At 33.8% G+C, this 13,052-nt stretch overlaps 2 protein-coding genes across 2 annotated transcripts; both read left to right on the forward strand.

Annotated features, from left to right (window-relative positions):
- Positions 1-1,832: 1,832 nt before the first annotated feature.
- LOC112327105 (NDR1/HIN1-like protein 26) lies at positions 1,833-2,656 on the forward strand. Its single transcript, XM_024598427.2, has one exon. It carries the CDS (start codon positions 1,903-1,905, stop codon positions 2,575-2,577), a length of 675 nt encoding a protein of 224 aa, XP_024454195.1. The 5' UTR covers positions 1,833-1,902; the 3' UTR covers positions 2,578-2,656.
- Positions 2,657-9,235: 6,579 nt separating this feature from the next.
- LOC7458555 (cysteine-rich receptor-like protein kinase 10) lies at positions 9,236-13,052 on the forward strand. Its single transcript, XM_024592754.2, has 7 exons — positions 9,236-10,149; positions 10,385-10,501; positions 10,604-10,806; positions 11,006-11,216; positions 11,378-11,615; positions 11,945-12,095; positions 12,198-13,052. Exons 1-7 carry the CDS (start codon positions 9,351-9,353, stop codon positions 12,501-12,503), a joined length of 2,025 nt encoding a protein of 674 aa, XP_024448522.1. The 5' UTR covers positions 9,236-9,350; the 3' UTR covers positions 12,504-13,052.

The raw sequence follows: 13,052 nt of genomic DNA on the forward strand, positions 1-13,052 counted from the left end.
GGGGGGGCGAATCGGGGTTATGGAGAGGCTGATGTTGCTGTTGCTGCGGTCTTCGTCGGTTGAGTGGAGATGGGTAATTAGATCTGAGAGAGAATTTTGTTCTTCGGATCCAAGTGAAATTTGGTTTTCAGTTGGGGTTCGGTAGAGAGAAAAGGGGGATGCTCTGGTTTGCGGGTAGTGAGAGAAGATTTGAAGGAGAAAAGCAAGAGAAGTGAGGGGAGGCGCTCCCTCTGCGATTCTAGGCCGGGGAAGACAAGTGGGGAAGATGAAGGGGGCGGCGGCTTCTAGTATTGGGTGTTGATTTCTCCGGGGGTACCAGAAAAATTGGGAAAAGACAGGGGCTTCTGGTTCCTGTGAGGGTTCCTGGAAATGGAGACGAATGTCGTTGGCCAGGAGTGGGAGAAGAGAGGTTGGTGTGGGGTCCTATGGCCGGTTCTCGAAGAGACTATCAAAAACAGGGGCGGCGGCTTATCTTAGAGGATGATTATTTTTCTTTAAGGTTTGCCGCCCCTGTTTTCTTATGTCTTTCCTAGTTTTCCTTTTTTAATGTCCCCCTGGTTTTCTTGTAATGATCTTCCCTTGAGTGCATGCACTAGAATAGTAGAATTTATATTTACAGTCCAAGAATCTCATCTCTTGAACAAATTTATTATTTTTTTAAAATTTTAATTTGATTAAAAATTAAATTTAAAAGTAGATAATTATTATTATCTTGATAATAAAGATAAAATAGTAAAAACACACTGTAATACATAATTTTCGTATAATTTGATAAATCACACATTTTAATCCCTGTAAAATTAAATTAAAAAATAACAGGTCAAAATTGAATTATAACAATATAAATCATATTTTGGGATCTTATCTAACTGTTTAAGTTTTTAGGTTGAATTGGTTTCTTAATATGGTAATGTAAATATGCACAAGTTTTAAGTCCAAAATGTTTTCATTTGAGGAGAGTGTTAGAAAATAATATAAATTATATCTTGTGATCTTATCTAATAGCTCAATTTTTTTTTGGTTAAATTTGGTTATTTGACATTTACTTAGCTGCTGAAAAAACAATTTAAATGAATATTAAAAAACAGTTTAAGCATAAAATTAAGAAATCAAATGATGAAATTTTTAAAAAAACTGGGGGAGAAAAAAATCAGGAGTTTCACTCCCAAGTTTCTTAACATAATAGGGTAAAGTGGCTAATGTCAAAATACCATAAAAAGAGTATCTGATCAACGTAAGTATATTTTGTACGAAACATCAAAAAGTGAGATTCTCAAATAGCAACAACTCACATAGAAAAAGTCGGAGGACTAACTACGAGGTTATGACTATTCATATACCATATCCCTTCCATGATCTGGAGGGAACCTTTATGCCTTGTTCTCGTACGACACCAAAGACTAGTATATGCCATCACATTTTGTACTCCATTTGGATTATTCAATGGAGGTGCTTTAACCACAATTAATGATTGCTTATATCCTAGAATGGGTGCATATCGACAACTTTTCTTCTCTTTTTTATATGGTTTCGGGTTTTATACTTGGTAATTCGGAGTCGTCTTAGATTTTCTTTCCCTTTTCATGTGCTGAGATTTGATTTATGTGGTTCGAGAGAAGCGATGTACTTTTATCGAGTATATTAATTATCACTTATTACCAGCAAATGTTTAAGACACTTAACATGAATGCTTTTACAAAAACAATAATGCTTTTACCATTTATATGCAAAAGCAATTGAACAAACAATGACAAGAATATATTCTTTTCTTCCCCATGCAAATACCTCCAATCCTTAACTTCAAGCCCCGCCTTCCTTGCTACACTACATAACTCAATTCCACAAACACTTCCATTCATCAAAACTCTTTCGAAATTCCCTTCATTTTCTTGCCCATAAAAGATGTCCACCGCCCAACAAGTACCCATTCAACATGAACGAGAAGCCCGGCCACTGAAACGCCACCATTCCGCCAGCTACTATGTCCATCGAGCCCGTGATAGTTTGACCACTCGGGTCTCCAAGATTATATGTGGCATATTCCTAACCCTTCTATTCATTGTTGGCATTGCTGCATTCATAGCATGGCTCAGTTTGCGCCCACATCGTCCTCGGATCCACATCCGGAATTTTTTGATTCCAGGTTTGGATCAGCCAACTGGGTTCGATAATGCTGAGATAATTTTCAATGTCACAGCTCGGAACTCGAACCAAGTAATCGGGTATTATTATGATTCAGTGGAAGCCTTTGTTCATTACAGAAATCAAGTGATTGGGTATGCACCTTTAGTTGACTCGTTTTATCAAGAGCCCAAAAATACAACTATTTTGTACAAGGTTTTGAGTGGGGCCACCCTAAATGTGACTAGTGACAGCTGGTCTGAGTTTAGGAATGATCGTGCGCTCGGAACAGTTGTTTTTCGTTTGGATGTAACGGGGATGGTTCGATTTAAGGTGTCCACGTGGGACAGTAAGCGCCATCGGATGCATTCCAATTGTGAAATTGGTGTTAGCCCAGATGGGTCCATCTTGGCAAGTTATAAAAACAAGAGGTGCCCTGTATATTTCAGTAATTGATTTGTCAGAGTGTAAGTTATGTAATTTTCTTTGTAGTTGTCTTTATCTTTTTAATTTGAATATATTTTACTTGGATATTGATTTTTTTTTCCTAAGAGATAGAAGGGTGTGATTCATACATTTCCATCATATTTTTCCTTCAAAATGATCCAATTTCTAATAGTTTATTAAGTTATTTATTACTTTATTAAGTTTTCTATTAATTAAGTTCTTCAATCAATAACGATTGACATTTAAACAATAACTATAACTCAATTAACATTAATATCTGAATTAAAATCGAGCCCAATATACTTCGACCACATATGGTTATCTCCATTTATTTGGAAGAGAACTAGCTTGAATACAAAATTACATCAAAATTCATCTTTATTACTTTCATCTTTTAAGCTTGTATTTGAGGATGTGGTAGGGGTTATGATTCAATGTGTTTTTTTTCTTAGATATACATCAAAATAATATATATATTTATTTTTTAAAAATTATTTTTTACATCAGCATATCAAATCAATTTAAAAATATAAAAAAAATTAATTTAAAGTAAAAAATTTTAAATTTTTAGAAAATATGATTTCAACCGCGTCCCCAAATAGACTCTAAAGTCCCTTCCGCGTCTTTAAGGTGGTTAGTATTGCAAGAAAAAAATAGATATATAAAAAATAAAAATAAATCTAATTAGAGAGATATAAAATAAAAAAAATTTAAAATTAATTTGTATACTTTCAAAATAAAAATAACATACAAAAAACTAAACTATTTGTATCTTTTTTGTGTAGATAATAACCAAACATTATCCAAGAAAACAGTCAAAAGACACTTCTTTTTCTTCTTCTTTTTTAAACAGTCAGACAATCCTGACAAAGGGTTCATTCCTTGTTTGAAATGGACCTTAAATAATTCTACAAAAGAAAAGAAAGCTGTGATTCTTCCTCTTTGCCAGACTCGGATTAAACTGTAAAGCGTTTATTTTTTTTTTTTTTAAAAAAAAAACCCCTTTACTGCCACCAATATTCTCCTCAATGTCCAAATCCAAATCCGGATGTAAGAAAAGCCTGAGGTTCTAACCCAATAATAGATAATAATGCTAAGCAGGAAATTGAGCATCCATAGACTACTTGAACAGCACTTCAGAATTCTTTGTAATTCTTCATTATTTTACTTGCTTGATTTTCTTTCCTAGCTAGGTTGTAAAGCACACTATGTACTCTATACATTCCAGGCTTGATGGAAGGAGCTTCCATGCACCTTTTTTTTCTTCTAAAATATCCTTCCAAAGCAAAGCATGTATTCTCTGTTCTTCAACCTCCAATAAATATTCCCTCAAAACTGCCACCTTTGGGCACAAAGCATCAAACTTCTCACTTTTCTTAATTCTCACTCAAAGCACTATTGCCTCATGCACAAACAAATCATATTTCAAGCTACCTTTAATGAACCCTTAATATACCTCAAAATCTCTTATTCCACCTCTCAACAAAGGTTATAATAATGTGTGAAACTAAACATTTCCACCTATGGCTTCTCCAAATTATAGGCCTCTTAGGCCTCCTTGCCCTTTGTTTCTGGCTAAGTTTACGTCCCAAAGAGCCAAATTTCACCATCATCGATTTCTCCATCCCAACTTCAGTTAGTGATGAGAATCCAAGGGCTACCTTCAATTATGTTCTTCAAGTTAAAAATTCAGACAAAGAGTCCAGCATCTACTACGATGACATTTTGTTGAGTTTCAAATATAAGCAAGACATGGTGGGAAACAATACAATTCCAAGGTTTGATCAAGGCAAAGACAATAATGCTTATCAACATGTACCTACAGTGGATATTAATCCACTGGTATGGAGAGCTCTTGCCAAGGAAATTTCTCATGGAACGGCTAAATTGTATGTTGAGTTAATTACTAGCATTAAATACAAAACTTGGGGTATCAAGAGTAAGCATCATAAGGTCAAGTACCAAGGGGTTCTTCCTCTGGGTTCGGATGGGAAAATAAAAGATAAGAAGAAGAGGGTTAAGCTGTATCGTTCCAAGAAATGGAAAATAAGGACTAGTGGATTTCTTTCAGCAAATTAATTAATGTATTCTTCTTCTTCTTCTTCTTCTTCTTTATTTAATTAATGTATTTTCTCAAAATTAAATCATTTTTCCATAGCCTATATATTTCAGTTTCTTTGTAATATAACTTTTTTTTGTTTTTAATGCAATCTTTATAATGATATTGAATGGCATCTCATGTTTTTAATTACACTAGAACAAGTATTATGTCCTTTCTATGATAATGATATTGAATGTGCATCTCATGTGTATCTTCATTCCTATGAATCCTGAAAATTATGGCAGATTTCAGCAGAGAACAATCACTTTACTATCCTATGTATTATTGTGGGGAATTTGAAATGCCAGAAACAAACTCATTTTTTAAGATAAAGAGCTAGATTGGAATTCCATATTTGATCTCATTTTTCATAAGCTAGCACCTATGGACTCTAATCTCATTTGCAGTGGGAATGAACTGGTAAGAGGTTCTGAAGACATTCTACTCTGGTTTAATTAATGTTGGCTTGTGTATAGCTTTTGCTCTTGTTTTCCTGCCTCTTATTTTGCTATTTTTCTTTCTTCCTTGTTCAGAACTCCTTTCCCTTGCCAACTAGATTGTCATTAACTTATTGGTAATCTGGTTCTCTTTTAATAAAATCTCGACTATTATTAAAAAAAGAAGAAGCAATCTTTATAATGTAAATTGGAGAAAGTGATTTGTTTTTTATAGAATTCTTCTTTTTTTTCCCAAGGTAATTAAAACGAAGTCGTTCTTTGAAGTATTGTAATTGTGGAATTCGACTATAGTGAATATATGTGAATTTTGTCTGCCGAATTTGGGAATAAACTGAATAACATGATCAGACTTTCAGCACTTTCATAAAAGGATTTTTTATTTTAGGCAGGGTTATTCCATCCCCTCTATTTAATTTAGAAAGATTCCCACTATTTATTTTGTTGAAATAACATGTAATCTTTTATGCATTTGATTTTTCATGAATTGTTTCATCTTGAACAAACTTTTATCTAACAAGGCATAGAATTTTCTTCAAAGAACATATTTCATTACCCCTTTTATCAAGGGGTAATAGAATATTAAAAAATAATTTAAATTTTTTTTAAAAAAAACCTGTAAATGCACTCTTTATCTTCAAGAGAGATGTGTTATATTAAGAAATCTTTAGTTGTGAGTTTAATTTCGTCATTTTTATTTTATTAATATCAGTTTATCTCGGTTATATATAAAAATATCCTATGATCTTAAAGTTAATTCCTTTCAAGTTTAATTCTATCAATTTTATTAACAACAATCTCTGATATGATCTTGCTCTCGTTGATCACATTTTTCTTGATATGAAAGCCCGGCAAAAAGCTTAAAATACCTAGTACGTACTATGATTTGGGCTTAATAGATGAAAGCCCAGGATAGTGTGGAAAAATCAATATTGGTCCCTCTTCTCGTAAGTTGTGGTTACATCGATCCCTTAACAATATTTTGGTTCTGTTACACACAGAAAACAATCCAGAAAAAGCTTCCCGTATTTTAGAATTTGTCAACAAAGGCAGGCATCAATAAGCAAGTCAGAGTCTAGAATACATAGTCACAGAAGTGTCAACAATCTAGAATCAATGAAAATCCAGAGCAGTTTCCATCTTAGCAATCTCAAAATACACATGTTGAACTGGTCTTTCAAATTCTTCAGAGGAGTTATAAACCGTGGCCATGAAAGATGACATTGCTCAGGAGCAGTTTACAGGACAGTTGCAAGAAGTGAATTGAATTTAAGAGACGAGATTTATGAAGAAATCATCAGCAACAACCACAAATTTGCAAACTGCAAACAACTCTCAGAGTGCTCTTCCAAGTTTCAACTTTCAACACACCTGAAAATTATTAGGCTATAATCTTTAGGCATTAATCAAAGTAGGCTGATAGATTTTTAGGCTAATAGTTTGGTTCCTTGATCTTCCTTGTAGTCCCATTCGTTTTTGTAAGCTCCTAATCATTCCAAGAAACACGACAAGAGACACGTAGCTATCTGTATGATCCGTTGAAAAAATACTTTTGATTATTAATTTCTGTTTTATTATATATATATAAAACTAAAAAGTCAAGTATTAGAAAAAATCTATTTCAGTTGTTAAAAATTAATTTTGATTACTAATAAATTAATTTCAAACACAGAAAAATTTTTCTATCAATATTAACCGAGTGGATTGAACATTGATAGAAAATAACAATTTGATTTAAAATAACCTGAAATTTATTTTTTTATCCTGTTGACATGGTTTGATCTGTATTGTTTATGTGAACATGATTTTGATCAAAAATTACAGTTTTGACTCGAAATGATTTGAAATTCATTTTTTTATTCGGGTTAACAGAGTTTTAATAGAAAAAAAGGGTGGTTGATCGAGAAAAAAATATTTTTGAATTTTAATTTTTTTTTGAATTATTAAATATTTAAAAAATCAATTTAATAATGTAAACAATCTGCCATCATGATAACGCTAAAGACTCGTATGCAAAGAGTATAAGCTGGCTGTATTATTTATTCCAGAAAACAAAGCAATGACTTTTACTTCGAAAGAAGACGTACGTTTGTTTCTGAAAGTCAATCGTGGGTTAGAATAAGTGTTTCAATAGTTATTCAAAGAGGTTTCCTCTTCCTTGTTCAAATAATAAGGACTTGACGATTTCGCATGCACTTCGATAATAGAGATCTTTTCTCCCCTTTATTTTTCCAGTCAAACTATTTTTTTTTTCTTTTTCCTTTTTCACCTTTTCGCATAGTTAAACTTATATGTCCCTGCGATTATTTCTAATAACAAAAACTTATTGGTCCAAGTTTCTTCTTTTTTTTTTATTTTTTTTTGTCTAACTCACTTTCTATTTTTTTTTGTGAGTTTCAGGAATATTCCCATTCATAGGTTTGAGATCTATATCTATGAGTTGAAAGGTCCGAATAAACAACTCTGCAATCAGTTGTTAAAACCAAAAAGTTTTCAAATCATTCATTTAAAAAAATGAAAATTCTTTTTATTGGATGATTATGATACTTCTCAAAAATCAAAATTTTTTTATCAATGGAGAAACAATATCATCATTTTTGTTCAATAAGATATTAAAGTGGATGATTGACTCATTTCATACTAGAAATAATCGCAGTGATAAGACGGAGCTATCAAGACAGAAAGAAAATTGGGGCTCAATTGCAGGAATCACATTTTACTCTTGATGAGGCAATCCATTTGTAATTTAATCCTTTATCCCATTTCATGTTCTATTGTAATTTGCCTTTTTTCATGTGTATATTTGTGATATATTAAAGCAAAGTGAAGAGTCCCATCAACATAGTCTCCAAAGCAATTTGGCAAGTCCGATTAGTTTAATATTTCAATATTACACAAATTTGAATGGGATATCATTAATTTAACCATATTTGCAAGCAACACAATACTTTTAAAAATATAAATTAAGAGTATAGGGATACAAAAAATAAAATAAAAATCTTCTCTATTTAATTCTAATTAGAATTAGAATAAAACTTAATATACTTACTGTGTCATGCATAAACGAAAATAATTATAATTTCATTATTAGTTTTCATTATAAAAAAATATTACTACAATATTTTGTTTGAATTTTCTTCATATCCAAGCCCTCGATGGGGATCAATTATTGATGACCTGTCCGTCGCGCATCAAGCAAATTCTGACAACAACCAGCCAAATAGAACCCATAATTTCCCCTCTTATACTTGTCAAAAACATATCCGAAAGCGCACCGCTGTACAAAAACATAGATTGACTTTCTCTTTGATATCCTTAATTTCAATGTTACATCATTTCTGCCGTCCTTTCATATTTATTTTTATTTAATCGTTGGTCTGAATTTGTCTATCTTCAGCTATTTCCCTTTCAAATTTCGCCAATTAAAAAACTGAGTTTTTTATTTTTCATTGAAAAGATATTTGATAGTATAATACATTTTTTAAAAATATTTTTTCGTACAAAAATATATTAAAATAATATTTCTTATATTTATTAATATTTATTTTAGATATTAACCTATCAAAATAATTAAAACAATAATTTTAAAAAAATATTCAGATTTTAACTACCCTCTAGCCCCAGCCCGAAACGGGGCTCGAGAAAAATGTAATTGACGGCCTCAGTCGAATGCATTTGTGAGAAATATTAGCCTCATCATAGATTTGAACATTAAATGGTAATTTGAAAAGTACACCCACTACCGTCCCATTCTCGGAAATCGGAATAAACCTCAGAAAGCTGCCCGCCTACTCTTCTGCTTGGGAGAATGGAAAGCCTACAACGTTTGAATAAGCTTGTTGGAAAGTATACCCACTTACCGTCCCATTCTCGGAATAAACCTCAGAAAGCTGCCCGCCTACTCTTTTGCTAGGGAGAATGGAAAACCTGCAACATTTAAATAAGCGGTTTTATTGCTTGTTGGGGTACTTTGGTCTGTAACAAAACACACATTGTTTGACTTGGTATATTGCTTGTTGCTGTTGTTTGCGTCAATGATTCAAAGTGGATGCTTTTTAAAGAAGATATAGCATTAAGCCGACAGACCACTTGAAGTGTCGGTAAATGGCTTGGAATTAGATAAACTCTTGCAACCATATGATATATTCTCCCCTGTGGAAAGGGAAAACTTTGTTCATAAAAATACATTTTGTCTAAGGTAGCTGAAAGAACACTTGGTCGCTAGAATGAATTCTCCGATCAAACTCTCCAATACAATTCTCCTATACTTGCTTACCCTCTGTATCATTACTAAAGCACAGAACCTCAATAACCCCAATTACCTCCATCATTTTTGCGACGACACAACCACTTCCACAACAACCTACAAGGACAATTTAAATACTCTTCTCTCATCACTTGCCTCTAATGCCACCAGCAACAGTATTGGATTCTTCAATGCCTCTGCGGGCCTGGAACCTGATGATGTCTACGGCCTCTTTTTCTGTCGTGGTGATCTTAGCACTGACGTCTGCCAAAATTGCGTGGCCAATGCCACCAAGGATATAGTTCAACGACGTTGTCCAACCCAAAAGGTGGCTTTCATATGGTATGATGAGTGCTTCCTGCGTTACTCGAACAAGATCATGTTCTCCACCATGGAAAGAGACCCTAATTACACGTTGTGGAATCCAGAAAATGTAGCAGTCCATGCAGATTTTAATCGGGAACTTCTGAACACTATATTCACTGCAGTTAATCGGGCAGCAAATATGCCAGCAGGTGCTAAGAAGTTTCGAGCCACGAAAGCTAATTATACAACGGAACACTATCTGTACGTCTTGGTGCAGTGCACACCAGATCTATCTAGCGGCGATTGTGAACAATGTCTTCTAGCAGCTTATTCTGGGTTGGAAATTTGTTGTAATGAAAAGCGAGGAGGAAGAATCTTGTTTCCGAGTTGTATTGTTAATTTTGAAACGTATATAAATTACAATGAAACTTATGTCGAGTCTGCAGCCTTGGCACCATCACCTGTACCACAAGGTAAGAGTTTCATTTTCTTCGTTGTGACTGCTTGATTTTCATGTTGCACCCTAGACCATCATAGGCTATTATCTACCTGTATAACTGCCTCGTACAAAATGAATTAGGAATTTGTCTAATTGAATTAGTTCTGAAAGTTGGAGTTAGTACTGCAATTTGTCTTTGCCTCATGTAAAGCACAATACACATTCAATTCTCTATGACGATGTTGAAGAAAAACATTTTTGCTATGCAGGAGACAAAGGAAGTAGCAAAAAAACTTGGATTATAATCGGTGCAACTCTATCTACAATTGTCGGGGTCCTACTGTTAAGTTCTTTCGCTTACACCATGTGGAGAAGGAAGAAAAGAGGTAAAAAACAATTATGTCTACCATTATTTATTAATCATGGTCCTGATAATCATCATCATTGTTGTTATTCTAACTACTATTATTTCGTAATCTGCACCTTAGAGGAAATACGAAACAGCCAGGTGATTCAATTACTTGATATGGAAGGAAGGACAATTGAAGATGACTGCTCGAATGAAATTATGTATGGGGAGGTGAAATCCCAGGATTCTTTTTTGATCCAGCTAGATATTGTACTCAAAGCTACAAATCAATATTCTAATGAAAATAAACTTGGTCAAGGAGGTTTTGGCCCGGTGTACAAGGTACTGATGGCTATAAAGTCCATATTTATATGGTTGGTAGCTGTACTAATTAAATTGAAAAAAAAAAAAGTCGTTTCTGGAAAACATAATTCAATCTTCACTATGTTTTTTGATTATTATGTAGAGATGACGCTTTTTTGTTTTTTGGTTCATCGAATATTTAATTGCTTATTAGTTTAGAAAATATATGTGTTTTCAGGGTGTAATGGAAGATGGTAAAGAAATCGCAGTTAAGAGGCTTTCAAGAACTTCTGGTCAAGGATTAAGGGAGTTCATGAATGAAGTCAATTTAATTGCAAGACTACAACACAGAAACCTTGTCAAACTCTTGGGATGCTGCCTCGAAAAAAATGAAAAGCTGCTGGTCTATGAATACATGCCGAACAAAAGTCTGGATGTCTTTCTCTTTGGTTTGACTCTAAAACTTCAAAGAACCTGCTGCTGTATATTCTTTTTTTTTTCCTGAAAAAAAATAGTATTAGTGGATTTTTTGTGCGTCTGTATGGGCAACCACAACCTGTTAACAGGGTGGAAAAGCTAACTAATTGAACTTTGCATCCATGTTTATTAGATTCTGCTATGCGGGTGCAACTTGATTGGCAAAGACGCCTAAGCATTATAAACGGAATAGCTCGGGGGCTCTTGTATTTGCACGAAGATTCACGTCTCAGAATTATTCACAGGGACCTCAAGGCCAGCAACATTTTGCTCGATTATGAGATGAATCCAAAGATATCAGACTTCGGAATGGCAAGGATTTTCGGTGGAAATCATAGTGAGGCTAATACAAACAGAATTGTTGGAACATAGTAAGTATTACTCTCCATTTTGTCCAACGGCCTCTCACAATCCTACCGGTCGGTCTAAACTTCAAATATATTACGAATGCTTCTCAGACTCCTCTTTCATGCTCAGTGGTTCTTTTAGTACCAATGGATTGTAGTCTTTTTTTCTTATATATATATATATATAGCTTCATTAAAGATACGCACCATAACTTTGAACATATTCCGTGAACAATTCATTGCTTTCCAGGAAAACAGATCACACTTGGTGAATATTCCAAGCATTGCACAAAACTTCACAACATTCACATGCCTCTAAATTGATTTTTTGTTATTATATTTGGATTTAACAGTGGATATATGGCTCCTGAATATGCCATGGAAGGGCTATCTTCTGTAAAATCAGACGTATTCAGTTTCGGAGTTCTCATGTTAGAGATAATTAGCGGGAAAAGGAATGGCGGGTTTCATCTTTCGGAAGAAGGGAAAAGCCTCCTCAATTTCGTATGCTCCTATCCTTGTATTTCGTCTAAAGAAAAGATATTACTCTACTATGTCTATCAAAGAATAGTCTAATATTAATTCAGGACATTTTTAATATTTCAGACATGGAAGCTGTGGTCTGAAGGTAAAGGACTGGAGTTGATGGACTCGTTACTAGAGAAGTCAAGTGTAGCGACTGAGGTGCTGAAATGCATCCACATTGGGTTGTTGTGTGTGCAAGAAGACCCAGTAGACAGACCAACAATGTCATCAGTTGTTGTTATGTTGGCAGGTGATAACTTTAAAATTCCTATCCCTACAAAACCTGCATTTTCTGTTGGGCGAATTGTTGCGGAAGAAACTACATCATCAAATCAGAGAGTTAGTTCTGTTAACAAGGTCACTCTTTCTAACGTATTACCAAGGTGATTGTGGTGCAACTCTTCGTTTTTTCTTGTAACAAAAATGAATGGTGGAAAGCAGCAGCAAATCAAATTTCTCAACAAGACACTTGGCTTTTTAAGATCAGAATTTGCTCGCAAAAGACGGATTAAGCCTTTTTGGGGATCATAGGGCTGAAGATCTCAACAAAGCCTAAATATATTGCACAGTGTGACACGGACGCATATCAACAAGTTCTATCCACGAAGAAATCTGGATGCATTAAACAAGTTTTCTGATGAAAAAGGATATAAGTTTTTATTTAACCATTAGATCATGGAAAGATTTTACAGGAGTGTTCTACAGGCTCTGATACGTATGGAGGTTGGCTGGCTAGACTAGTCAACCAAGGTCAAGAACTGTCCAAATTCAGCTCAGAAGTTTCTGTCTAGAAATTTTTTTTTTCCTGGTTAATTTTAGATATCTTTCCTAGTTAGGTTTTAAGATTTTATTTGATTTATATTTTCTAGATAGATCAGGTTAAGCTCCTATTTAAACAACCGTGTTTTTGTTATTTTCCATGAGAGATTATTATTA

The sequence above is a fragment of the Populus trichocarpa genome, chromosome 4 (genome assembly GCF_000002775.5).
Source record: "Populus trichocarpa isolate Nisqually-1 chromosome 4, P.trichocarpa_v4.1, whole genome shotgun sequence".
Taxonomy (NCBI): domain Eukaryota; kingdom Viridiplantae; phylum Streptophyta; class Magnoliopsida; order Malpighiales; family Salicaceae; genus Populus; species Populus trichocarpa.

What these genes read in the sequence shown, in the direction of transcription:
- LOC112327105 (XM_024598427.2), top strand. Translation starts at nt 1,903, where the DNA reads ATGTCCACCGCCCAACAAGTACCCATTCAACATGAACGAGAAGCCCGG.
- LOC7458555 (XM_024592754.2), top strand. Translation starts at nt 9,351, where the DNA reads ATGAATTCTCCGATCAAACTCTCCAATACAATTCTCCTATACTTGCTT. An exon ending in ACCATCACCTGTACCACAAG is followed by an intron (nt 10,150 to 10,384) that starts GTAAGAGTTTCA and finishes TTTGCTATGCAG; the next exon opens with GAGACAAAGGAAGTAGCAAA. An exon ending in TCTGGATGTCTTTCTCTTTG is followed by an intron (nt 11,217 to 11,377) that starts GTTTGACTCTAA and finishes CATGTTTATTAG; the next exon opens with ATTCTGCTATGCGGGTGCAA.